The 27,253-nt window shown below is 36.9% G+C and overlaps 2 protein-coding genes across 10 annotated transcripts in view; one reads left to right on the top strand and one right to left on the bottom strand.

Annotated features, from left to right (window-relative positions):
* LOC119075956 (casein kinase I) overlaps window positions 1-27,253 on the top strand; it is a 72,697-nt gene that overhangs the window by 21,527 nt on the left and 23,917 nt on the right. For 4 of the 9 annotated variants that reach the window (XM_037182528.1, XM_037182524.1, XM_037182527.1 and 1 more), the window contains exons 3-4: window positions 12,986-13,164; window positions 20,728-20,838. In XM_037182528.1, the coding sequence (XP_037038423.1) occupies window positions 12,986-13,164; window positions 20,728-20,838 (290 nt within the window). Of the gene's footprint in view, window positions 1-12,985; window positions 13,165-20,727; window positions 20,839-23,234; window positions 23,444-27,253 lie in introns of all 9 variants that reach the window. The other 5 variants (XM_037182526.1, XM_037182523.1, XM_037182532.1 and 2 more) reach the window with 2 other exon arrangements.
* On the bottom strand, window positions 13,226-14,550 carry LOC119075965. The gene is made up of 4 exons (XM_037182548.1): window positions 14,410-14,550; window positions 14,002-14,349; window positions 13,657-13,941; window positions 13,226-13,589 (listed from the first exon to the last, which is right to left on the bottom strand). Exons 1-4 carry the CDS (start codon window positions 14,467-14,469, stop codon window positions 13,335-13,337), a joined length of 948 nt encoding a protein of 315 aa, XP_037038443.1. The 5' UTR covers window positions 14,470-14,550; the 3' UTR covers window positions 13,226-13,334.

Raw genomic sequence — 27,253 nt, 5'->3', positions numbered from 1 at the left:
AAAGGTAATTGCAATATTGCATGCATATACTTTCAGGGAAAGTAGAGCTTACGGAAGTTTGGCAGCATCTGCGATTCAATATAAGCACTTAAACATTTCAACTTCTCATAATTCGTCGTAGATGCTTCCAAACCCCAATAAGATCTATTTGCCCTGAAAGTACGTGCAATTACCTTTCTAATGACACCCCACATGAGCATGTACGTTTCGTGTACCTCGACAAATTTCTATAAGAAAAGTGTAAGTCTTCGGTTGAAAACTTCAACTGTACATATCTCGGTGTAGATGAATTTTAAACCCAATAAGACCCTATTTGCCCCGGAAGTACATGCAACTACTTTTCTAATGACACCCCACACGACTCTGTACGGCTCGTGTAACTGGAGAAATTTTTGTAAGAAAAGTGCAAGTTTTCGGTTTTTGATGACCTCTTACCAGCCACAGAAGCTTCGAAGAATGTTTTAGAAATTGGTTTCGGCTTTTTGGGTCGAACACCTTTCTAGGAACATAACAAAAAATTCCAATGGCAAATGCGTCCGATTTCGGTCGTCTGTTTTTCAGAAGAATCTCTCTTTACGAAACAGATTTTCTATCGTTGGTGCGAACTTGTTTCGAAATGAACGTTTTTGTTCTTCTTTTCTGAATTGCTTTACCGGTACACTTATATGAATAAGCAGGGCCTATTAGTGGTAATTTGAATTACCTAATTTACCGATGAAATTACCAAATTTACTTTTTGGTAATTTTGAGAGTAAATTTGGTAATTTCGGTAATTTCATCGGTAAATTAGGTAATTCAAATTACCACTAATCGGCTCTGTGAATAAGCAAATCAGTGTTAGACATTTAAGTATGGTTTCCACTCAAAAAAGTACTCCATGAGAAAGCGAGCTGTCAAGTAAACAAAGCAAAAATTGATAAGATTCAATTTTGTCTCTCACAAGAAGTACTGTTTTGGTAGGTGGAAATCAAGCATTAATGTCTAAAACTTGTAAACAACCAGCTAAACTCTTAAACTGTTCACATGGACAAGTTATTTCTTTTCGAATACCTTCCGATTCGCAGCGGTAATGTAAGTTACATAGAACATGTATGCAAACAAGCTCTGACGCTCTGTTCATAAATATAAAATATTTACAAAAACTAACTGAAAAAAGTCCCGCATGAGAATGACACCCAACCACATAGAAATTTAATGAAAACAAATATTTGCCACTTTAGAATTATAAATTTTTCTCGAGCTTATTGGTTTTCTGTTACATTGCAGCTAAACAGCAATGGATCGCATTCAATTCGAAAAGAGTTTATTTTTAGCACTCTGTTTAATTTCCGAATGTGTGTTATATAGGCATCACATACATTCAATAGAATCGAGAACTCGAAATCAAATGCGCATGGTGGTTGGGTATAAAATGGAAAAAAAAAATTGTTTTCAGTTTTCCAAAACAGAAGCGAGTTTTGGTTTCGTTTGCGAAATTGAAGAGAATGGTAGTGTCGTGTTTCGAGTGTTTCGATCGAAAGTAAATGAATCACACGAGTTTTTAACAATTTTTTTTTTGCCGTATTTGGTTGAAATCGTTTTTGACAAATAAAATGGGAGGATAGTAGTTTGATTCATCGAATTGTTTTGTTTTTACATCTTAATTCGCAGTTTGATTGTGCTAACACCGACTCATTATGTTTACATTTAACAGAATCGTCGCAAAACGTTTTTCATTTTCGATTATTTTCGACATTTTCGTTGACAAAGGGAAACCCAAAAATTAAAAAATTTTTGATAAAGAACCGATCGGGGCCTCGATTCTCATGCCGTTCGTGACTTTAAGATCTCGTAACGTGACAGTTCTTATGGGACTTTATACACGCAACTGTCAAGTTACGAAAACCCGAGAATCGTCGCTCATCATTTATGTTTGTGGGAAGTTTTGACTTCTTGACTTTTCGCTACTTTTTGTGATTTTCCTGTGACTTTTCGGGATTTTCCGAGACATGACTTTACTTCACTCTTTGAGTTTCAGAATTATTACTATTATTAGCGTATGGATTTATACAAAGTGTAAACAATTTCATCATAGATTTTATATGTCGACATCCAATCGTTCCATCCAGTCAATGGCATCTTGTGATAAGTCTATGAAATCTAATCGGTCTCCATTATAGGCACGTTGTGGGCAATCGAACGTAATATGTCGAATTGTTTGTGGGCCACTATTACAATCGCATGTCGGTGAATCAGTTAGACCCCATTTGTAAAATGAATCTTTACATTTTCCGTGATTTGTCCGAATTCTATTGATTTTACACCATAGTTTTCTTGACAGATCGAATCCAGACGGGTTTTCATGTTTGTTGTCATTTTTGAGTGGTTTCCATTCCGAGGGTGCCTTTCCATTCCATTCCTCCAACCAACGTTCGTTGATATTAAAATCATTTGAGTTCATTGACAGAGAATTTAGTAGTGGTGGGTGTCTTGATTTGAGCCTAAGTGGTGATGATATGATGTCGGCATGGATAGGCAGTTCGGTGTTGTTCATGATTTTGTTACGTTCTCTCATTAAGATATGTTCACGTCGTAGATTTGCAGGGGCTATATTGGACAGTGTTGGTAGCCAATATAACGGTGTCGATTGTATTGTCCCAGTTATTGAATCGCATTGAATCGTTAGTGAATCGCATTGATTCATTTAATTGAACATCGACTTTGTTTGTATGTGCACTGTTGAGCCAGACAGAAGCGCAGTATTCGGCAGTTGGATAGACCAATCCTAAGACAGATGTCCTTAGAACATGTGCTGATGCTCCCCATGACGTGGCAGTTAATTTTCTTACAATGTTGTTTCTAGAGCGTAATTTTGATGATGTTTTGGTGAGATGTTCTTTGAACGTTAATGATCTGTCTAAATTGACCCCGAGTAATTTTGGACAAAAATTATGTTTTAACATCTTTTCGTTGAACTCAACGTTAAGTTTTGCGTTGGCCAGTTTATTGTTCAAATGGAAGCAACATACTTCTGTCTTGTCGAGGCTTGGAGTTAGACGCCATTTTTTCAGATAATCGCTTATTATGATGAGATCTGCCTTTAAAAGTTCCTGAGTAATTTCCATCAAATTGTCCTGTACTGCAAGTGTCCAGTCATCAGCGTATCCGAATTTCCGGGATGCTGTTTCTGGAAGATCAGAATGACATTGTTACTTTCCTGAGAAATTTTTACTTTTTTTTGGAACTGTTTCCCCTCTCAATTTTAACCGATTTGGGTGAACTTAGAGCTAGAAAAGCTCAAAATGAAAAATTTCATGAGGCCGAATGGTTCAGGTGACATCACTTAAATTTAGATAACAGCAAAATAGGAAAACAATTCCGAAAAATTCTACGCCAAAGAATGTAGCATATAACACTGCAGTGCAAACTGAAGTCAGCATCGACCATAATTTTCTCAAACAATGCATCGATTATTCTACGAGCAAGGGTGGTCAGTTGCGTCTACCCCAATGGCTGTAGTTACCAAATTACTTGACCGATTTGTCGAAACTTTCGGTCACTGGAAGGTATCGTCTCCACCGCTCGTTTGATGTCTCATTTACGCATATTTATTGGTATCTTTACCAACAAAATCTTGTGAAACTTCTACCGATACCCGATGAAAAAGCCCACTTTTTTGGCCATTACTCTGTCTCAATGAGTCAGTGACATGATAGACCTCATATGAGGCTCAAAATGAGCGTCTTGTCAAAAGCTTTTAAAGGAAAATGGTTGTTGTACGGCTGATCTATACCAAATTGTCACAAACTAACTGATGACTCCGTCGGCCACAAAAACCATACAAGAGAAATGTGTTAAAAATATGGAAATTTTAAAGATTCTGAACACTCCAAATCTCTCTAAAAGAAGCACCTGCTTCTAATCTAATTTCGTTACCACTAATTGCTTGTAACTTCAACATTTCCTTCTTGTTTTCCGTTAAACATTTCCTATACCCCGTTAAAGAACATTGTGTCTCAATTGGGAAGTCTGTACACTATTCGTGTGCGATCGATTTCCGTTTAATGATTTTGCAATATTTTCTCTTTATGTGGAAGATTGTCGTACATTACTCGCATCCACGGGTATGGTATACATTCGTAAATAAATGTTTCAAACACACCAACTGTCTGCTATTCACCAAGGAGATATTACGTTACATCGCCACGAAAGCTTTTGTTCTGTGTTGAAGAGAATTTTTCGGGCATATAATGTTACCAATTGCTTTGAATTGCGCGTATTTTGACAGTGAATGGCGTAAACAACTCCTAATAACAGGTTATTATGTGCACAGCACGCTCGATAAAATCTTAATAATCGGGAAGATCTTAATTTCTTTGCTTATGTTCTTGAAGACATTAAGAGCGAATTCGTGAATTTTTCGCATGAAAAATTTGGTGTTTCGACAAACGTTCAGAACGAGTCGGGTTCGGAACCCGAACCTGATCAAAAATTTCAGACTCGACCCGAACTGGACTAGAATCCGAAATTTTCAAATTCGGGTTCTTCCCGAACTTGAATTGGTTCGACCCGAATCTGAACTGAACTTGAACTTACGGGTTTGATCTGAACCGGAAATTTGCAGGTCGGGGTCGGGTAAACTGCAATTTTTCGTTAAAATCTGTGTAAAGATTTCGGGATACCCGACCTAATACCTCCTCAAAATTTCAGGTTCGGGTCAAATCCGAAAAGTTCAGGTTCAGGTCAGATTCGAGTCGAATTTATTCAGGGACGGGCTGAACCTGACATCGAAAATATCAGGTCAAGAAATGTTGTTCAAGCTCGGATTGAAATCCGGTTCGGGTCAACCTGAATTAAAACATGTCAACCCGAAACCGATCCGAGCCTTAGTTACGACCAAACATAGACAAACTTGACGTTCCAATGAATGTTCAAATTTTAGTGTAGGAATGGTGTATCGAGCCCGTTGGTTGTCCGCGATGTTCTATCTAAATCTATTCTAGTTGTCATAACAAGCTATTGCAAATATTTTTCTTTTGTAAAATTTTTTGCTTGCTGTACGTACACCTTTTGGAGATCAAGCCTCGGATACATTTACTATGTCTCAATGGACAAAGTGTGCCGTTTTCTGCTGAGAGTTGAAACTACCGTCTCTTTCATATATTTACCTAGATATCACTTTACGACACCATCTAACTCGTTTCGCAACTTTACCGCTTGTTCCGAAATTGTATTAAATTTTCGCAAACTCACTCCGAAAACACTTTATGTACACACACAATGTACACATAAATAATCGGATCATCTGTATATATATTCACGGTCATTATAAGTGTATGGCGTTTAACACGAAGTTTGTTCATTAAAATGGAAACTTCCACAACAATTTACCAATTTACAAAATGTGTATTACGGAACATCGAACGATCCAAACCGCAAAAGTTCTTTTGAATGGATTAAGACCGGTTCAAGTCAACACAGCATTTCATTTCAATTTAACTAAAAAATTTGCGCTTCGTTTGAACCAACAAGCAAAACGGGAAAATATTCAGAGGAAGAAAAATTTGAATTTTATTTTTGATCACAATCTAATAGAACTGTGCGTGTGATATGTTGTGATACCAGTGCAGTTTATGTGGCATACAATCTATTGAAAAGTTATCCTTTATCAGTCGATTTAATGCTGTAGAAATTTTGTGAACATTTCGAATGTAGAATGAGAGAAACGAAAGAAAGGTGAAATTTGATGTCAAGGTCGTGTATATAGTTCCGCCGTACTTCGGTGAGTTTAAAATATGGTTTACAAAGACTCTTATCCGGGTTAAAATAATGACAAGGGAGAAAAATTACCGGGGGAAGCACGGACTGTTTAATCATTGCGTCAGCAATGCATGAAATATCGGTTGATGATGGGATTAAAATTCAAATGATCAAAAGTGTGGGACAAAATTGGAATTATATTCATCCCAGTGAGTCTCGGGATTTTATTTTTGTTTAGACACCTCACTAAAAGCCTTTCACTACCAACAACCAGTTCAATCTGAACCATTGATAGCCTTAATATGACTTCTAGACCACGCCTTAAAATATGCAACTACTCTCTAAGGATATTTAGGCGCATGAGCCTGATATCTCGCCTAAATGCAGGCTAGATATGGGCACAGCGACACTCACCTTCTTCTTTTTAATGCCTGAAAAAATCGCTATGAAACGATGACATGGGTGTTTTTGTTTGCGTAAACAAATCCAAAACAAAGCCGACGGAAAGATAACGCGAAATGATAAGAAATTGAAATACTGTCTTGTGAGGTGTCTGTTGTCCATCTCTGGAATTATAATTCGGTCTGTGTAGCTCTAATTTGCGAAATCTAACGATGCTACGACAGTTCTTATTTTTGAAAGTATTGAATTTCAGATTCAGATAAATATTCCGTCAGATCCTGTCGATTAGTCCGTCAGAGCATGAAATTGGTAAATTACAGTATTGCCTACGGCTCAATCAGATCAGTTTATTGAGAGAATTTTGTCTGCTTTGCTACGATAGGATAAGATGCACAGGAAGACTGATACTTTCCACGCACCTAAGCCGCAATTGAATGAAATAAATTGTTAATTGTAAATCGTATGATTGATCTATTGGGCCATAGGTGTCGTTAGTAGTTAATATTTTAGAATCATGATTCTGACTTATGTATGTGTCGTATGAGAACTGTGTTCAGAGATTTTAAGAGACCTATTACGGTCGATAAAGCTGACTAGTGTTAACTAACAACAAAACCTTAATCATCTACGATTTGGAAAAACCCTACGAAGTATGCTTGAAACGGGAGTCGAACCCGTGACACACAGGGTGTGAGTGCATTGCTCTATCGATTGAGCTAACTGGACCCTGCTTAACTAACCGCAATTGTGAAGAGTTAGAGATCCCAACCCACAAGTCTCTCATCCTTTCAAATTTTATTGCAATTTGGTTTCTAATTATTTTCTAGCATTTGATTCGCTTAGCTAATGTCGTGCTACAAAATGATTCTCACAACTAATTGATGCATGGCTGTAGAACCGGAATTACTTCATTTAAATATCCATAAAGTTTCTATCGGTCATCAGGTCTTCTTTTATCGGTACATAAAACGAGCATAGCAAACATTGTATGTTACATTGCCTCGAATACCGCTGAAGGTATATACACACATACACACCGAAGAAATTACAATTATTTGCACCACATTAAACATCGAAAGGGTCGCTTTTCGTATCCCAATGAACACAAACATTATGCCGTGAATATTTAAACTGTCCATGCTGTCAATGTCTCTATATCTATAAAAAAATGAACACTCCAGCCATATGCTGTATGCCCCGGTGCGGTGGTATGTATATAACATTGTACTTATTAACTGGAATTAAGTCCGTTCTCAAAAGATATTATACACGACGAGCATCATCGTCACTACCATCATCATCATCATCATCATCTCTAATTTATGTCCTCTTTCACACTCATTTCGACATTTAAAAGGGATAATATGTGTCGACATTCACTCAATACATAAGCTAGCGACACATTTGCGATTTGTCATGCAGAAATTTTCGAACGATTTTAAAATCTCACATTTTTAGGTGCGAAAAACGTTCGAAAATGGTTGTCTATATTGGATATAGTGTGGTTGTCATTAACTCTTCCCTGATATCACCGCCGTACCTGCCTAAAACGATTATGTAGATAATTTTCTGTTGTAACCCGAATCAACTTTGCGAAACGATTGACTAATATTATTTCGGGCTAAAGTGTTCGGTTATGAGAAAGTTTGTCATTATTTCGTGATGATGGAGAGAAAATTATTTACTGTTCAATCCGGGGCTCTTATTATATTTAATGTTGGTATGGTGTGATGGTGAAAAAAGATTTACGCGTGTATCGTACCTGTGGTAATCAAAATACGACGGGTGTTTCCTTGGTATAAGTTCGCAATTTTCATCGTTAATTTAATGAGCTAACCATATGGCAATATGTGTATATGCTACAGAGGCTTGTTATATGAGACTAATTAATGTAAATTTTTGAAATAAGATGATCACTACCAGCCTTTTACGACAAATAACACGTTCAGTCCAGCCAAAGGCTTAGCGTGACTTCCGAGCCACTATGAAGAATCTTCATTGAAGATTGATTGAAATTTTGGACGTCTCATATATGTTTTCTGCACCTTCTGTGTGTACCATTGGCACCTTCTATATCATTTGCAGCTTCTGTATCATTAGCACCAACTGTACCATGGGCACCTTCTGAACCATTGGCACCTTCTGTACCATTGGTATCTTCTGTATCATTTGCAACTTCTGTACCATTGGCACCTTCTGAACCATTTGCACCTTTTGTACCATTGACACCTTCCGTACCAATGGTACCTTCTGTATCTTTTGCAGCTTCTGTACCATTGGCAACTTCCCTACCATTGGCACCTTCGGCACTTTCGCGGACCTTACAAGTTTCAAAATTCGATAAGCCTTAATAACCACTGGGCCATCCTAGCAGTGTTTATAGACAAATGTTCAATTCAATGGCCAGCACCAGATCACTTTTTAAATTCTATTTGAAATTATCAGTAAGCAAATTTTGTACCATTAAGCTTCAATCGGTTTTCGAAACCAAAACGCTGCCTGAGAAAATATCCTTTCAATCTCATTATACAGCTGCTGTAACGGATCAAATTCCTACTAAAATGATGTCAAACCAGCCGTGATAGAAATGCGAGCAAATAAACTTTTCTCTTGCCTCGATCCAACGCTTCTGCATGTCAGAAGAAAATCGCAAATTTAATTTTGCCGGAGAAATTTGCATTTCGTTACAAGAGAAAATGAACAACAACAAAAAAACGAAAATTTAATTTTCATAAAATTGAACCGTTCATCGTGTCGTCGTCAGAAATTCGCCTTTCTGAATGGTTAATTCTACGTATTAGCTGCTGATTCATCTCAATTGTTTATTCACTTTGTAAACATCCTTTTGATCAAACGAAACGAATTTTAACATCGCTTGCCTACAATGTGTATTTGCTTTGCGCAATATTCCGGCTTGAAACCTTGGAACAATCCGTTCGTTTTCATTTTCTCTGTCACTCCATATTGAGTGTCTGGATAGAGTAAATTGTGTGTGTGTCGGATAAATCAATATCCATCCGAAAGTTCTTTTGCACAACAAGTTTCTTTTCTCGACCTAATTTGCGTAAACTATGTACGGATTGTCCTTGGATGTCGTAAAACTAATTTTTTTTATGGCGCCCTTAACGAACTCTCATTGCGAGCTCTTTGCCAGGAAATGCATAAAATGGAACATAAAACGACGGGATGATAAAAAGGAAATTTCTTTCAAATATGGAAGATGAGCCATTGTTTTATGGGACTGCGATATAAATTATGTCACTGCACTCATTGTATTATATCTTCCACATCTCCATTTACTGTGTTGTTGGCTCATTTTTTTTTTGATTACGATTATGCATCGTATAGATTGCAACCTCTAACACTGCCAATGTTTGCTCCATTTGTGTGCATCGTTCAGTTAAGTAATCTTCAACGAGCAGTGCACACAAGTACAAAGTGCAGTTGTTAAAATGTAAATAACACAGGATGTACTGAAATGATATAACGTCGTCGTCGTCGGATAATTAAACAATCTATAATCTTCAATGGAAACGGTTCGTGTGTCTCTGTCTTTCTGTTCTGAGCGATATCACAATAATTCATTAAATTAACTTTAATTGATAGCAAACGTAATGACGTGAAATATGTGGTACGTGCCTCTGCTTCATGTAACAGACACTGTTAAACAGTTGATGTGCGTATGGATGAAGTGATGAAACATGGGAAGAAATTATTTTATTGATCACCCAATGCGAAAGCTGACCATTACGTAGCAGTTTACGCCCTGTGAATGTTGACCATTACGTGAATATTTTGCGTAGATTTTGTGTGACAATCAACTTTCGTATAGGGACAGGGAATAAGTCAGAATACATTGGGTGGTCTCGCCACAATTCATTATTTCGGAAACAACCTTGTGATACTCGCAAACTCAGTCGTCTGTGTTTGTTTGAACAATTTGCTACGGTAGCAGTTTTTCGATAAGTGTGCTTGTGTACCCCGCCTACATGGCTCGGAAGATACATACTCTACATATGTCGATAAGACAGTTACCGAAGCTTGTTTGTCAAACGACAGACTTGCTTTCATCACAAAATTGTTACCCCACGTAATGAATTACTTTCGCCGCATCCAATGTAATTTAGTATTTCTCTTCTTACGTGTCTGCTCAGTAGTTGGTGTTATGTCACTTTATAAATAACTACGAGATGTGTGAAGTTTCTTTCTAAATCTGGATCACGTCAATTCGAATTATGATTGATTTGGCGTTCAGTATTTTTATCCATCTTCATCCGATATATTCCATTTTATTAAACAGTATTTAATAGTTAAATGCAGAAATGGGACGTGTCACATTAGCGAATTGTACGAAAATTGGAATTTCATTAATTAAGCTTCGTTTCAAATCGACTGTCGATGTCAGAAGTTTTTTTTTTGTAAAAAGAAAACGTCGTATGGCACCCAAGCTTTTTTCCTGAGGCCAACTCGGCTCGCCTTTTGGGAAAAATGTAGACAAAGAACATAGGAATCGATTTGCGAAAGTAAGAGTAAAAACCACGTGCCGATTGCAATCGATTCGTGTTTTCATCGTCTACATTTTTCTATAACATTCAGCTCTTGCCTCGATCCGAGCTCGACTGTCTTACTATGTTTTAACTACCAAGAAAAATTTCCATTCGTCAGTCTATCTGAAAGCTAAATAAATCAAAGTTCATTTTTCTTATAATTCGCTAACGTGACACGTCTCATTTCTGTATTTAGCATTTAACAATTCTGTGTCAACAATTTTCATAATTTACTTACATTACTGCCTCTGTTGATAGACATTCAACATTGTAAGCTACATGTCCTCATTATTAACTCGCTCCAATGTCCTGTGGCCTCGTGTATAATATTGGTGTGTGCAACATACTCTTTAAAATGTTTCAGCCCGCATGATTGAATGCCATATTTAAAATTCAGTTTATTAGCCAATTTTATCCATTATTCAAATCAACATGTTCGTAAAATCAATGGAATTCATTAAAGAATCCTGCAAATTGTACAATCTGATTTATTGATGCGAAGAATTGGGTATGTGTGGAATGAGTTCAAGGTTTTGCGTTTTTCTGTTGTTGTTTGAAACTCGGCTGCTTGAAAATTCGTTTCTAGACCGAAAAGACTTGCACAAAATTGGCGTTATTTCCATTGCATCATTTTATAAATCATTTAAATCCGGACGAATATTACGTGAATTAGAAGTGGATACGGTGTGTTTCGGTCGTCATTTACTTTGTGTTGCATTATGATAGAAAAAACGCAAAACAATGTTAGACAAACTTATGAGCCAGACAGACATATATTTACCAAGCAACTGAACATGCAACATTGTTGACGCCTTGAAAATAAATTCAGCAAAACGGTTTCCGTATATTACACACAGCCAAGTTTGGATCTATCTACTGCAAGTAGAAAACAGTCATAATTTTCAATTTTAGTTAGCAAACGTAGTTGATTTGCACACGTCAATTGTGACAATTGTTGGAATCGAAAGTCGGTCTACGACATCTGTCAAAGTGACTTTTAAAACGTCAAACAAAAATAAAATTGCGGACTAGTCAGAAAGTCGTTTAATTTTCTTAACACGGTGCCGGTTATTGTGACTCGTCAACTTTAGGCACACCGGAAAGTGCTAAGGGAGTCGAGGAATACATCCAAATAAATTTATAAAAATCAAAAATTTGACTTTTGATTTTTAGAAATTTATTTGGAGGTATTCCTCGACTCCCTTAGCACTTTCCAGTGTGCCTAAAGTGCCTGCTCGAGCATCATCCGCTACGTGTTAAATTGAATTCATGGTCATCTGTGTTGCCTCCTTGGACATACGTGACAGTTGACAATTCAAACAATAGGTCTAACATGTGGTAAATTGTTTGAAATGTCAACTGTCATGTACACGGAAGTTAAACTGATGACTGTGAATTCAACTTGAAGGGAGCCTCACAGTCATCCCTTTTGCCTCCGTGTACATGACGCGTCATGACGGTTGACCATTCAAACAATAGATTCAAAATATGCTATGTCATTTGAAATGTCAACTGTCACATACTCGGAGGTAAAACGGAGAGAAAACGGAGGCGAAACGGATGACTGTGAGTTCAGACTTTATTCTACTAAGTATGGTTTCCACTGTAGTAAGCAAAGTAAACAAAAATTCAATTTTGTCTCTCACACGGAGTACTTTTTTGGTAAGTGGAAATCAAGCCTTAGTAAAAATGAATTAAAGAAAAATCAATAATTTTGCGAGCGCTTCTCATATTTGTATTTGTTTGACGTTTAAAACATCACTTTGACAGATGTAATAGAGTGACTTTCGATCCCAACTGTCACAATTATCGCGCCCAAATCTATGTAAGACATAAGGGTGTATAACCAAGATTTGCACACGCAATTGACAGAATCCTACTACGATCATGTGTAGTAGGACTCTGTGTTAGTTACGACTTGATGTGGTTTTGCTTGGAAATTATGAATATTTTCACTGATGATACTACTCGCTTCGCTTGTATCGTCAAACTCACATCTAGTGCACAAACCCCCCCATATACTAACTAGTTAGCAAAATAGCTATTTACTTAGTTATTCGTGTGTATAGGCAATAGATATGCCGTGTGGAAATTACCTTAAAAATGAATCACAAACACATTGAGTGTTCGCTTTGCGAGATATGTAAGTTTAGCGAAAACATATTTCCAATTAATTCGAAATCCAATTTTCTCCTGCTGCATTACCTAATTAAGTTATGAACTGGCACAGTCATTTCGACGGATTTGAAAAATAAAATTTTTAATTTTTTTCTTCTCTTTCTCTCTTCAATTTATAGCGGTGCACCGCCGTCTGGAGCAATGGGTGGAGGTGCAACGGTAGGAACAGCCAATCGAAGCTCGAGCGGAATGTATGCACCGAGACATTCTGTGGGCTCGTCCGGCGTGCTCATGGTTGGACCAAATTTTCGCGTTGGCAAAAAAATTGGTTGTGGTAATTTTGGCGAACTACGATTAGGTGAGTGACAAACAGGGGCATTTTGTATCGCATGTACCATTGCATGGAAATGACAACAATATTTTTGATGAAATTAGTTTAATATTGGTCGTTGACCTGCCGCGCCCCAAACATTTAGTTCGTTCGACATTTTATATATTTACAAACTATGTCAAAAGCCTCTGAAAATTTTAATTTGCCGGCACTGTCGTATTTATCACATTATCCGAGCCGGTGTACAGTGTACCATTTCCATTTTGCTCATTAATGCAATTGTTGATGGCTCTACCGGATTGAATGCTTTGATCCAATATTGTGTTTAGAATATCCAAACCGCATCGGGTCATGTCCGACTGTATCGTCACGATCGAATTAAAAGCTTTTCCCATTAGTATTGCAAATTTGAGTGGAAGGAGTACCGTTTCGCCGCGTAACGAAAATATTGCCTGAAATAATTGAATTGGCTGGATGGAATGAATTTTGCGCTTGTTTGTCTTCCACTTTGGAACTTACGATATTCAAACACGATGCCTTAGCTATTAGTCCAGCAATCGAAGGATAGAGATTGGCAAGGATGCGACACTGGCCCAATTGTTCGCCAACATCTCTGACGTTGGCAACGGCATCGGTGATGCTAGTTCTGAAATCGTCCACAATGCTTTTCACTTCATTAATTTTGTTCGCTAAGCATTGACCGGCCGTCACTCTGGCAGCGGTAATGGCATCGGAAAACTTGAATCCATACGAATTGTAGCAATTTTGTACGGTGACTGGTAACTTGCTAGCCATACTGCTGAGCTGTAGATATGATTCATTCAAATTGGATTCAAATAAAAATTCTCCGACGGTTCGTCTTACATCGTTCAATCCGCTGGTTGCCAGATTATTGTAACTGAATGCCAGCAAATTTCGAAGTGCATTCACATCTCGAGACCGGGAAAGGATGGAATTCGTGGTAGTTCTCGCTTGTGACGTTATTTCGGAATTGTATGCCCGTACGACCGTTTGCAGTTCATTTTCTAAAATGTCACTGCGAATGTCTCGTTTATGGCGTTCACCTCGTTCAACGAAATCATCGCTGGTTTCGTTCCGTGGATGAATGAAGTCTTTCGGAGACGGAAGTGTCATTTTGTCTGTAACACCGGATGGAGGTGCGAATCGTTTCCAGTCAAACTCGGATTCTAGTGATCCGAATGTAATGACGATCTGTAGTAGATTGTTTGGAATTAAAGGGTGTCACAGACTTTTTCAAATGTAATTGTCTACTTCCGAGGAAAGCAACACTGCAAATGTTGTTGCTACCAGGTAGTTTAAAGTGAAACTCATTGCGGATCTTATCCGTTTTCCTTGTTGAAATTTAGATTATTGTTAGCACAATAGCAGCATTCAGCTTCACTTCTGTCTGAGTTCTCATTGCATTTCCCTCAGTCTTTTATATGCGTTTTCTAATCAGATAAAAATGCGTACGGAACGTATGGGTCTGTTATGCAAATTCTGGAATAGCATTTCAATCAAAAAGGCCATTCCATTGATCTACTTTTCTCCTCAATTTTGTAAACAAAGTGATCTGGAAATGGACATTTTTCTCATTCGATGAAGTGCGACTGTGCGTCACTAATTACGAAAATTCATAGTTAATGTAGTCACTAGTTGACTGTTGTAACGAAAACAACAACAACGAGCTGCACTATTGATAAGTTTGGCAGTTTTGTGATTGTACCCCTAATGGTTTCACGGGTATTATTTATTGTACGTTCTCGTCATACTTTTTCTGTTTTCTAAGAGGTGCGGGAAAGCAGGAAAAGTGGTAAAATATGCAGTTTTGCTGGCTTTATCGCAAATAGCTACTGTTGCACGTATAATCCCGATTTTCTTAAAAATTAAATAATTTGTTTCGTCTCGACATTTCGCCTTTCATTTGACATATCGCAAACCATTTTTGAGCGAAAACATCTCGAGAAATGCTTGAAAAAACTAGTAAAAAACAGGCAAAACACGCTGTGTTGGTCGCCTTCGCACCTATAACATCTGATCACCTGATTAATTGACGAGACGAAACAAATTATTCGATTTTTAGGAAAATCGTGGCTTTCCCGCACCTCCCTAATATTTTCAATATTTTCAAGCCTCCGAATCCATTGGACTTATAGAGTCTCTCATAATGTTTCGATATGAAAGTTACGGCATTTTTCAACATTACCTTCTACATTTGCGACGTTCATTACTAAGCATGAGGTGACGCTTACGAGTATAGGCCTCGTGCATTTCGTGTAGAAAATAGTGCCGATTGACGAATCGAATAGAAAAAATTGATGAAGGGCCAGAGAATCCAACTCTTCTGGCACGACAGGCGGTCTGGCCATCAAAAATAAATGTTTCTCATATTGGGTGATGTGACCATTTGGTATGAGTTTCAAATCGTCGCACAAATAACGAGTCAAAAGTAGTATGTGTCAATGGCAACGGTCAGTTAAAGGATTCTATGCTTCCATATGGTAAGAAATGCGCTTCTGTTTCGCCTTCAATACTTTGCCACGTTCTGGTAACCTAACAACCGTTCCAGTTAATTGTAACGAAAACATCAACGAGTTACGGAAGTTTTGTGATTGTGATGCTTTCACGGATTTTCTTGTACGTTCTCGTCATACTTTTTCTGTTTAAGGGAGGTGCGGGAAAATATGAAAAGTATTAAAATATGCGGTTTTGCTTGCTTTCTCGTCAATAGCTACTGTTGTACAAACCAGATTTTCTTAAAAATTTAATATTTTACGCTTGAGATAGGCTTGAAGAACTAGTGAAAAACAGGCAAAACACGCTGTGTTGCTCGCCTTCGTACCTATAACACCTGATCGACCAACTCGATTTTCACCCAGGGGGTTTTGCCTGTTTTACACTAGTTTTTCAAGCATTTCTCAGGATGTTTTCGCTCAAAAATCGTGTGCGATATGTCGAATGAAAGGTGTTGACGAGACGAAACAAAATATTTGATTTTTAAAAGAAAATCGAATTGGTCGATCAGTAGCTATTGGTGAGAAAGCAAGCAAAGATACATATTTTCCTACTTTTCCTGTTTTCCCGCACCTTCAAGCCTCCGAAACCATTTGACTCATAGAGTCTCTCATAATGTTTCGATGTGAAAGCTATGCCATTTTGTTACATTTGTTCTGTTCTGCTACTTCCAACTTCAACACTAACCGTTAGGTAACGCTTACGATGTTAGGCCTAGTGCATTTCTCAGCCGGCTCACATCGTAGAAATAGTTCCGAATGACGATTCGAATGAAAAATTAAATGTTGAAAGGCCTGTCGTGCCAGAGAATCCAAATTTTCGAAGTTTCAACTCTTCTGGCACGACAGGCGCTCTGGCCATCCAAAATGAATGTTTCTCATGTGCGGCTCCGGTCATCAAAAATAAATGTTTCAGACCAAATGTTTCTCGTGGGTGATGTAATTCGGTATAAATGTTCGAAATCGTGACTGTATGTGGGAAACAAAGTGAGCATTGGGAGCATTGGTCTATCGAGTCAAACGAGGTTAGTGGCAACGGTCAGTTCAAGGATTCTACGCTTCCATATGGAAAGAAATGCGCCTCTGTTTCGCCTTCAATACTTTTCCACGTTCTGGTGACCTTTTTCTGAATTGCCATGCTGGTGTGCCATTTAAACTCGCGTCATACATTATGTTCGACAGCAAGGATTGACTTTATGATCATCCCACCTCGCCTAATGTCTTGTTTGTCTCATTTCATTACCCATCAGCTAAGTTAATTTTCACCCAACCAACCAAACAATTCAAACGTTTTAATGACCAACGTGTAAAGTAAATAAACAATAAATCAACTCGCATTTACATTTTTATTTTATTTTGTATTTATTGTACATACACACGCGGTTATATATATTTAGCCGGGTTTAACGTGCTTTCCAACATTGTGTATAAAATTTGCCATTTATCTACCTGGGCTCTCGTATCGTTGTCGTTGTCATGCATAAAGCCGGGATAGACGTGTTGATACATGAATTTTCGTTATAAAATTTACTTGAATATCCGCTCATACATTCCCACTTTGCATTAATCCGATTTTGTGGTTAAAGTAATAAAATTATCAACATTTTGATGAGCATTCGAAGCACTTGAGATTAGTATTAAGCGAAGAGGATATTAAAAATATATTTTTTTTTATTATGTCAATCGATGTCAAACACAGCCTTTGGAATGTGTAATACACGGTGCAAACGATTGGAAGTTGTCTTTGCATAGTCAGTACGTATTGTTAAGAAATATTACAAGGATGTCATTCAAGAGGAAATAGCATTTAATCGACTTTGTCTGTAGTGCTCTACGCACTGTAAGAACAAAATGAGAGCGGAGAATTCAGCCGAATATGTATCTTTAGATTAGGGTCGAAAGTGGCTTATTACAAACCTGGGGTTGTAAAATAAAGTGGCTTCAAGCTCAAATTTATGTAATTCATACTTACAAGTAGCATCACGGCTTGCCGAGATGTCCCTTTAAATGTCAGACTGACATTGTCAGTAAGATATTTTACATGGTTTTCATTTGCCTAGGGTCGAAAATGGCTTATTACACTATTGAAGAAAACAATAGAATTGATTCGGAAAACAGCATGTATAATCCATTACAAAACTCGGATCAACAAACTTCACACGAAAACTGGACTTTACAACTTTTTATCACATGCCCTGTAATCACATGTAATAGTACATTACTGCTATAAGGCTGTATATTAGAGACATGTACGTATACGAGAGCTTGCGCGAGTATTAGTACGAGTCCTTTGCACACAGCCTTATATAAGTGAGATATTTTATCGCAGTAGGCAAACCTCTCAAAATCTAGTGATGTTACATGTCAAGGCACGGTAAAGTGAACTTTACATCACTGTTTGTGAATGTGAAAAAGTGCTTACCGGACCCTGGCATGTAAAATGTAACACGTACTCTGGTAATTATATCCCTTGCCTTCGGCTCTGGATAAAAAATTCCCCCTTGTGAACAGGCAGATTTTCTACACTGACAAAAAAGAGTTGGAAACCTTACCTGTAGCAGGTAACTTCGTCTCCAGGTAATCTAGAATAACTGCCACAGCTGTAGCGTCTCATCCAAAAAAATACAGCTGTAGCAGCTATTCTGGATTACCTGAAGACAAAGTTACCTGCTACAGGTAAGATTTTCAACTCTTTTTTGTCAGTGTGGCAGGTCCGTAACATATTACGTGACAAGGTATAAGATGAAAGGTAGAGTTTTCGTGAGAATTTTGTTGATCCGATGCGTAGTCGAGGTCAATAAACACACGAAACCAAAAGCGTTGGAAGTAGTGCCTGAATGCAAAATACTCTTTCAATTTCATACCAAGATTTGTAGTGGATTTTACGTGTCTATGTGTGGTAAGACTAACATTATGCATCAGCTCGGTGAGGGAGTTTGTGTTTATCTTTGCATCGACACATAAAATGTAATATGCGTCTTCGGCTTAGGATCACAATAACCCACTCGTCAATATGAACATTTGGATGGAGGTGCATAATATGACAGCATGTCATGCTGTGATTTCCAAGCATATTATCTTGTTTTCCCTAGTAATAAGACTTTTCGACCCTAGGGAAATCAGACGCATGTCTAAATGACTATACATCATTTTCAATGTCGTAATTTACGTGTGACAGCGCCTCGGATTAACAAAATTCACACTCAGCAGCAGAGGCCTAGTTTCAAAAATTTTGTGTACAAACTGAAACTCAATTATGTCAACCCTGTTCTTACGAACGGTGTGACCTTGAGCGTTTAGGGCTGCATCAACTTGGTATTTCAGTCAATTTATGTAAAGGCAATAGATTTGATCAATTGAAATTCCATTCTCCCAATGAATTTCATTATTGCATAACTTGCAGTATCGTAAGACGTGGAATGCGCTTTAACATAAATTCATTGCTTTACGAAACTTCCTGTCATAACAACTATGAAAGGAGAGAAAACATTTTATTTAATTCAGCAAAATAGTTACGAAAGCAACAATGTTTTTCGTTGCCTTCTTCATGACACAAATATTCACTTTGACATCGCTATGATGTGGCATGTTTTGTTTACGTTCGCTGTGCTGAAACCTGTCTCTTTTGTTCAAATTTATCCCGAACCATTTACACACCGGGGCATGGAACAGACCAAGGCGATAAAGTTTGTAATTTTTTTATGGTTTGACCTACATACCAAAATGACAAGCAGGAAAATGTCCAAATATAAATGGGTCAGCTATGTGTCATCGTTTTTTTTTTCAAACTTAACATAGAAACAGTGCAAAATCAGGTCGTCTGCACGCTTTTGAATAACTTTTTTTTGTTGGTCAAGGAGTTGTTAGCTGGATATGTCTAGTCTGCTAAAGTTTTAATTAAAAAATAATGAACTTCATACCATGGTACATTAGTTTATGCATGATAGCGTGCACGATGCCAGGGTGGATCGGTTTGACATCTTTCATTTTGAATTTAAAATCCGTTTGAAATGGAAATTTCCTCATTTTTGATTGTTTTTCAAGATTATTTAAAGCAACTCAGGCTCAGGTGGAACTTTGGGTGTCTATGTTGTGAAATAGTAGATTTGTTACATTGGATGATGCAAATGGTTACATGAGCCTCATGAGGTCAAAATTTTGTGATGAAAGCAAACTCAAAAGTGTTGTTTTTGATCATAAAGTTCGGTAATGTTGTACACGAGGCCAAGACGACATAAAGATTGTTTAGACTATACAACTACACTAATGTTTTTGGAAATAATCAAGCTTGTCACTTACAACTGTAGTGACACTCACAGTTGCAGTGGCACTCACAGTTGCAGTGGCACTCACAGTTGCAGTGGCACTCCCAGTTGCAGTGGCACTCCCAGTTGCAGTGGCACTCACAGTTGCAATTACAGTTCGCGTACCCTTCCTATTTCCTTTCATTCTTATTTGACTCTAATTTTTTAGGTTCTTAGACTGTGCAGACGGTTCGATGCGTTAACATTCCACTTTAAATTACAATAAAATGTCAAAACCACCCACCTTAAACAAACAGCTAAGACTACCACAAAATCACGTTTTCGTTCTTATTTCTTGTCTTCATTTATTTATCTAATTCGGAATCCTAAACTGTTTTCATTATGTATGTTCAGTAGCACGAACGATTACTCCGAATTTTTTTTTTGATGATTGTGACGTAAAGGTTATAGCCATCTCGTGTTAAAAATTATCAGAAAAACAATCGATAAAACTGTCACTATTTGTGTGTGGTACTGTGGTATAAACGACAAAACAAGAGAATGCGACCATTGCTATCTTAGAGGTCAACATTTTTTCGTTTCCCTTCTATCGGCTTAACGTATCCGATTGAATAGTTATGATGTAATGTATAATCTCCATGAGTGAACCGAACGAAAACTTATTTAATTTCGTCGACGAAAATTTGGTTTTTTTGTAATGAGAAAAATTATAATATTTTATCACGCGACCATATATAACAACACGGCCTGCCCCAATGGCTTTGATTAAAATGTTCAAACTTTTTCTAACTATTGTGTTTGTTTCTTTGCAGGCAAAAACCTTTACAACAATGAGCACGTAGCTATAAAAATGGAACCAATGAAGTCAAAGGCTCCGCAACTACATTTAGAATATAGGTTTTACAAATTATTAGGATCGCATGGTAAGGAAAATTTTGAATTTCTTTTTTTCATTTTCATTTTTATTAAAAAGACAAATTGGGATGAGATCAGAAGACCATAGAGGATGTTCATTTCAAGTATGTATGAGTCCCGTTATGGCAGACGTTTGCGTACTTATGAGAATCGATTTAAACTTGTTTCTACTGGTAAACGTCATGGTTGTATCAGATGTGTAAAGTAGCCGTAACAAATTGAAATCGGTTCTCATGAAACGCGAACATCAGCATAAGTTATAAGGAACTCCTAGATATGATGAAGACAATTTCGGTAGTAAAATTTAACTTCTTCATGCAAACAAATCCGTTTGTGGTCAGTTAGGTCGTTATTTCTGCATGAAAAATTCAATTTCATGGAGCAAACAATGTTCGTCTTTTCCCATTAAATCGATTTATCAAAACAGCAGACAAAGTTCATAACGAATAACACTACACCTCCCAATACGGCACTTGATCTGAATTTTATAAATTCAGTTAATTGACCTGGATTCAACGCTTGAAAGGTTAATCAGCCTTTATGCATTCTTCTTGAGTGCGAAATATTGATTTCTGATACGAGATTGACGTCATTTTGCAGGATTTCTTAAGGCTGTTTCACAGACTGATTGAACCTTGTTGAACAGTCAATTGAAAATCTTTTACTTCATTTGCTATATTATAGAATTGTGACAGTTAGTATCAAAAGTCGGTTAAAGTGACGTTTTAAACGTCAAATAAATATGTAAATATGTGTAAAGATCGCGAATTCGTATGAATTTTCAGAGAAATGTTACATGCGGGGAGATCGACGGAACATGTGAATGACAGCTGACACCTATGGAAGAAAATTCGTATAAAATTCTCTCGTATTCTCTTACATAATATGTCAGCTGTCATTCACATGTTCCTTCTATATTGCCGCATGTGTGCCAACTTAACATTTCTCTGATAATTTTTCTTAGCTCTATTACTTACATAGAATGGAAAGAAAATATTCGATTGTGTGAACACTTCACATATTTACATTTGTTTGACGTTTAAAACGTCACATTGGCAGATAGAAAAGGCCGACATTCGACCCTAACTGTCCAATTCTAGTCCAAAGGTCATCGCAGATGACTAATCGGTCATCTGTTTGTTTGACGTTTAAAACGTCACATTGACAGATAGAAAAGGCCGACATTCGACCCTCACTGTCCAATTCTAGTCCAAAGGTCATCGCAGATGACTAATCGGTTTTGAAAGGGTAAATGACAACTCTAGATCATGTTCCTCATATACCCATCGTTTTAAATCTATTCACAACTATATATTAGTACACAAGCGCAATGACATATTGTGTACCGTGTTGCGTAAAGTCTATTTTTGTAGCGCTTCTTGTCCATAGTTTTCCATGCGAAAGCATTTGAGCGCTTGAGAAAAACAAGAGGTTCTTGTGCCACATGAGGAACAAAATTTCAAAAATAAATTTTTGGTTGACTTGCTGTGTCGGACTGGGCGAGCAGCGCTCCTAAGACCAATAAAGTTTATTTGAGCTCTGAACCTTTTTCAGCCAATTCGCGCGATACGCCTTTTGGTAGCCAGTGCGACACTGATGGTGCCGCATAAGTTAGGTCAAGTTTTCTAATTTTCGGATTCTCCATGCACTAATATTTTGAAATATATTTCTCATCGATATAAGCTGACTGCGAACGACACAAGTGCCCTCTTGATCCTAAGAAAAACGCCAACTCAAACATTTGTTTCAAATATTGAACAATCGAATTTTTTGTGTGTTATAAGACTCACTTGGGAATCATCTGCTTCAAACGAACAAACGAATTGTCTTCTCATCTCATTCTGTACGGAAATAATTTTTTTTTTCAAACGTGAGAGATTCAACCAAGTGAAAAATGAATTGATTGCATTTCGTAACAGGTGGTTTAAAAATAAAACTAAAATGTTGATCATGCAACTCAGTCAATTATTTATTTACCCGATGGTAAATAAATCACTGTTCCGAATGCGACATCATTTCGATTTTATTTTTACATTTTTTTTATTGCTTTTCATGTTCACTTTTCCAATGTTCCTCGTCCTATTTTAATCCTTTTCCCCGCCCGCGACAATCCACGGACATACACATATATACACACACAGAAGCACACGCACACACACACTCAGCAGAATAACATGGAAATGAATCTCCAACTAATCCATTTGAAAATCCTCTCTCTCTGTACACTCATAAACATAAACATAAACAAATGAAATTTTTATATTCCATTGTGTTCAGTCGAATATTTTATTTAAAAAAAAATATTTTTTTTTTGCATTTAATGAACTTATACAACCACAACAGCAACAACAACCATTAAAATATTAATTTTAAAAAATATATCATAAAAATCATAAACTTATAGTTGAAACAGAGTCCGTAACGAATACGAAACCAATAATGAATAAATCAATGTGTTCAGAGGGAATTCCTCGAGTTTACCACCTAGGAACGTGTGGCCGACGTTATAATGCTATGGTTTTAGAATTATTGGGTGCATCGCTAGAAGATCTCTTCAATTTGTGTGGCCGAAAATTTTCACTGAAGACTGTTTTGATGATTGCAAAGCAACTAGTAAGTTTAACATAGTTGTACCACACACCAACCGGTTCGAACAAAAAAAAAATCTGATCGGACGGGTGAATTATTTTATTGAAATTTTATAATTTTGCGCAGTCAATGGTTGATAGTTTGAAAGTTTTGTTTTTTTTTTGTAAATTAAATTCTTTTTTCTCGAGATTATTGATTGATTTACCGTGAACACGCAATTAAGAACAAATTAAAAAAAACCACCAGGACTTTTCCGGTTTCAAATTCGTAATGAAAAATCGATTACACGATGTTCGATGAAAGATGAAATTAAGCGTCGAGGTCAGGTAACTACTATGGTCGATGCGATCATCATGATCGACAATATTTTCATTGCACCACTTACAGTCGGAGACTTTGAAATAGGTGACGTATTTCGTTTCCATTCACTAAAACAATTACGTCTTTCACACGAATGCGTGTACATTGTTCACCCTTATAAACAAGCATTAACACATTTGTGTGTATGAGTGGATCAGCTGACAAAACAGCTGAAAGAAAATGGGCTTATTGGAAAGTCGCCGACTGTATGACAGCTTTGCGTTCATTTTGATCCTTCAGATCAAAGTCCACAAATAAAGCATTGTGGAAATGATGTTGGTCTTGCAGAAATACCATACCACACAGTTTCTGAACCGACCTGGCTTTCTTAGATCAAAAGATTTAAAAAAAAACTTTTGTTCGAACAGCATAGGAGGCGCAACGGGCGCTAGTGAAAATATTGGCGAAGATATCGATTTTTTCGGTCAATTTTCATACATTTTCCTCGACACTTTCCAACAAATCTTGACATTACAGTGTTTCCAATAGACTGTCCATGTCATTAGAAGTTCTTGTGGTAGTTTTACAAAAAAAAAAAAAACACCGCAATAAGTTACATTTTTCTTATAATTCACTATAACGTGACATGTCCCGTTTATGCATATAACACTATTAATGTTGCAGAAACGACAAAAGTATCAATGGTTATAACTACCTAATCTAGTACTTCTCGTGTTTAAAGGAGTTTCACGTACTTGATACAAGATTTACTACTTCAATGGCTTGAACATATGCAAAGCAAAACCTGCAGAACCAATCACCTATTGATTGTCGTTCTTGTCGATAGCAGTCAGCCTCGTCTAAAAGTTAGAACGAAGATGAAACGGAAATCCGGAATTTTGTTTCTTTCTTAATTGCGTGCGTTTAAAACCACTATTTTTCGTGTGACAATAGAATTCGAAATCCAAATTATTTTGATTTGTTTCTCGGAAAAAAATTGTGTTTTTTGGGGATTGTAGAATTGGTTGGTTTATGTTTTGTTGAACAGACAAAAGTGAGAGAAAAATGTATTTGCCTCTGTATTTACAAGCCGTGTTGATATATTGTTTGAATAATTACAAATTTACTGGCCATGTGATTTTTATTCGTATTTTTGTGTGTTTTTATTGTGAGTTTTTTCATTTTCTATTTTCAATAATTTTCTTGATTTTTCCTTACATTTCATTCATTTTATTTACATGGACACCACCGATTTTTCTTTTGTTTTGTTTATCTCTTAATTACATTTAATGTCAACCGAATTTGCCTCTAAGTTTGCTTCAGATCTTTTACCAGCTGTTTCAATCATGCAATTACACTGATTATGCGCGCTTATATGGTTTAGCTGTGTTTGTGACTATACAATCCATATAATGTGTATGTAATACAATGTCTTTGTATGAGTGGACCAGCTGATAAAACCTCTGTTCCAAATTGAGACACATATTTGGTTGGCATTAACTGTTGTAACGTTTTATTTGGTATCACGTTTGTTTTAATCGTTTCGTTTTTATTAAATTTAATTTAATTTACATTTGTTAGCGTGTGTGTGTGTTTGCTGAAAATGAAAACAACAACAGAAATAATAGTGTCGTGATATTGTTTTAGTCGCTTTGTGTAAATAAAATATTAGTTCTCATTATATTTACTACATTTCGAAGGCACAGTTCATCCTAGAAAAAAAGGAATGTGGACACTCTATGACCGGTTTTGAATTTAATGATTTTATAGAGAAAAATTCGCCATAAAGAGAAAGGAAAATTAATTTGTTGGAAATTAGATCGGTGATCAAAGTAGAATGCAATGCGTCTGAATACGCAGATATTCCTGAGAATCAAATTCTGCAAATGAATTACGTTTCGTCCTAATCAAATTATTCTTTTGATATCCACATCAATAATGCATCCGCGACTTCTGTCAAAGTAAAATGAGTTTCATGAAGAGAGGTACAAGAGGTGCGTTGGTTGTAACATCTGATTGACAGTCATTTTGAATATTCTTTGACATAAGCCGGTGACGCTACAAAATGGCGGGCATTAGAATGTTTCCAATAAGGTAATGGAAGTGTTCAACACTTATTTGACATTTTATGAACAAACGTTCTGAACCAGAAACTCCCTTTCCAATAAAGTCTATTTAGTCTGAAAAATGAACGAAAATTCTTTTTTTTCCTAATTTAGCAGTAAAACAAGGCATCAGAACAGTAGGAGCGTTTGCTGCGACTTAGCCCCGTACGACCCGTAATCCTATTTCGTCCGTAACCATAATACGTCCGTAGCCTTAATACGCCCGGAACCCTAATACGTCTACAACCCTCTAATGCGTCTGTTACCAAAATGCAAGTCAAGATGAGCATGGTCAAATTTACTGAAACTGTTCATTTTTAAAATTGCGCATAGCGCAATTACGAAAGCCCGTACGAAGTACCTCTCAAATAAAACCAACAATTTACGACATTATTTTAGAAATCCAAAATTTTTTGCCAACTTTCCATTGGGTATTCAATTATCTCTCAAATGAAACAAAAACTAGCAAAATCGGATGAGATTTACTCGATTTATGTGCAAAAAACACTTAGGGCCGAGTAGCGGCCTTAGTCCAAGGGCCCAAATTTGAAACTTTTTTCGCCATCATTCTATTCGGCATTCAATTATCTCTCAAATGAAACAAAATCTAGCAAAATCGGATGAGATTTACTCGATTTATGTGCAAAAAACACTTAGGGCCGAGTAGCGGCCTTAGTCCAAGGGCCCGAATTTGAAACTTTTTTCGCCATCATTCTATTCGGTATTCAATTACCTTCCATAAAAAACTAAATCTGGCAAAATCGGATGAGATTTACTCGATTTATGTGCAAAAAACACTTAGGGTCGAGTAACGACCTTTGAGCCCTCCCAACAAGCCCACGTTGCATCCTACCCCAAAACAATGTTCAGCAACTTTGTTCTACTCGTCAATACCTTTCATTTGATATATCACAAGCAGCTATTGCGTGCGTATTTCGGTAGATATCGTCGAAAGACTGAAAAACACCTATAGGGCCCTAGCTCTGGAAGGGCCGACATAACCAAATGCTTTGCCCTTACTGTCTGCTTCCAATTCGACGTGTTACAAACGGCATATTAATCTTATAAGCCCCCAGTACTTCGTACGGGGCTAAAAATGAAGACAACTCAATTTTGACTCGAATTTTTTTATCGTTTTCAACTTAAGCCATTAGAGTTGACAAGTTTTTGTGTGAAATTTGTTGTTTTTAATCGTATTACACAATTATAGCTTCTCTGATTTATCACTAAGTACAGTCCCATACGTCTTTATTTCTTCATTTTATTTGAATCCTCAGTTAATGTCCTATCTACGGATTTTTTCTATCTTGAAAATTACCTCCACAATCGAGATTATTATTTGTCCGATTGTTTCCTTCAGATTAGGTACTGTTTTTGCAACATTTACGTTTAAATCGATACCTCAATGCACCTCATACTCTATCGATGG

This window comes from Bradysia coprophila, unplaced genomic scaffold, assembly GCF_014529535.1.
Source record: "Bradysia coprophila strain Holo2 unplaced genomic scaffold, BU_Bcop_v1 contig_232, whole genome shotgun sequence".
NCBI lineage: Eukaryota > Metazoa > Arthropoda > Insecta > Diptera > Sciaridae > Bradysia > Bradysia coprophila.
Note: the sequence above shows the minus strand (reverse complement) of the source record. Positions and strands in the feature narration are given on the sequence as shown.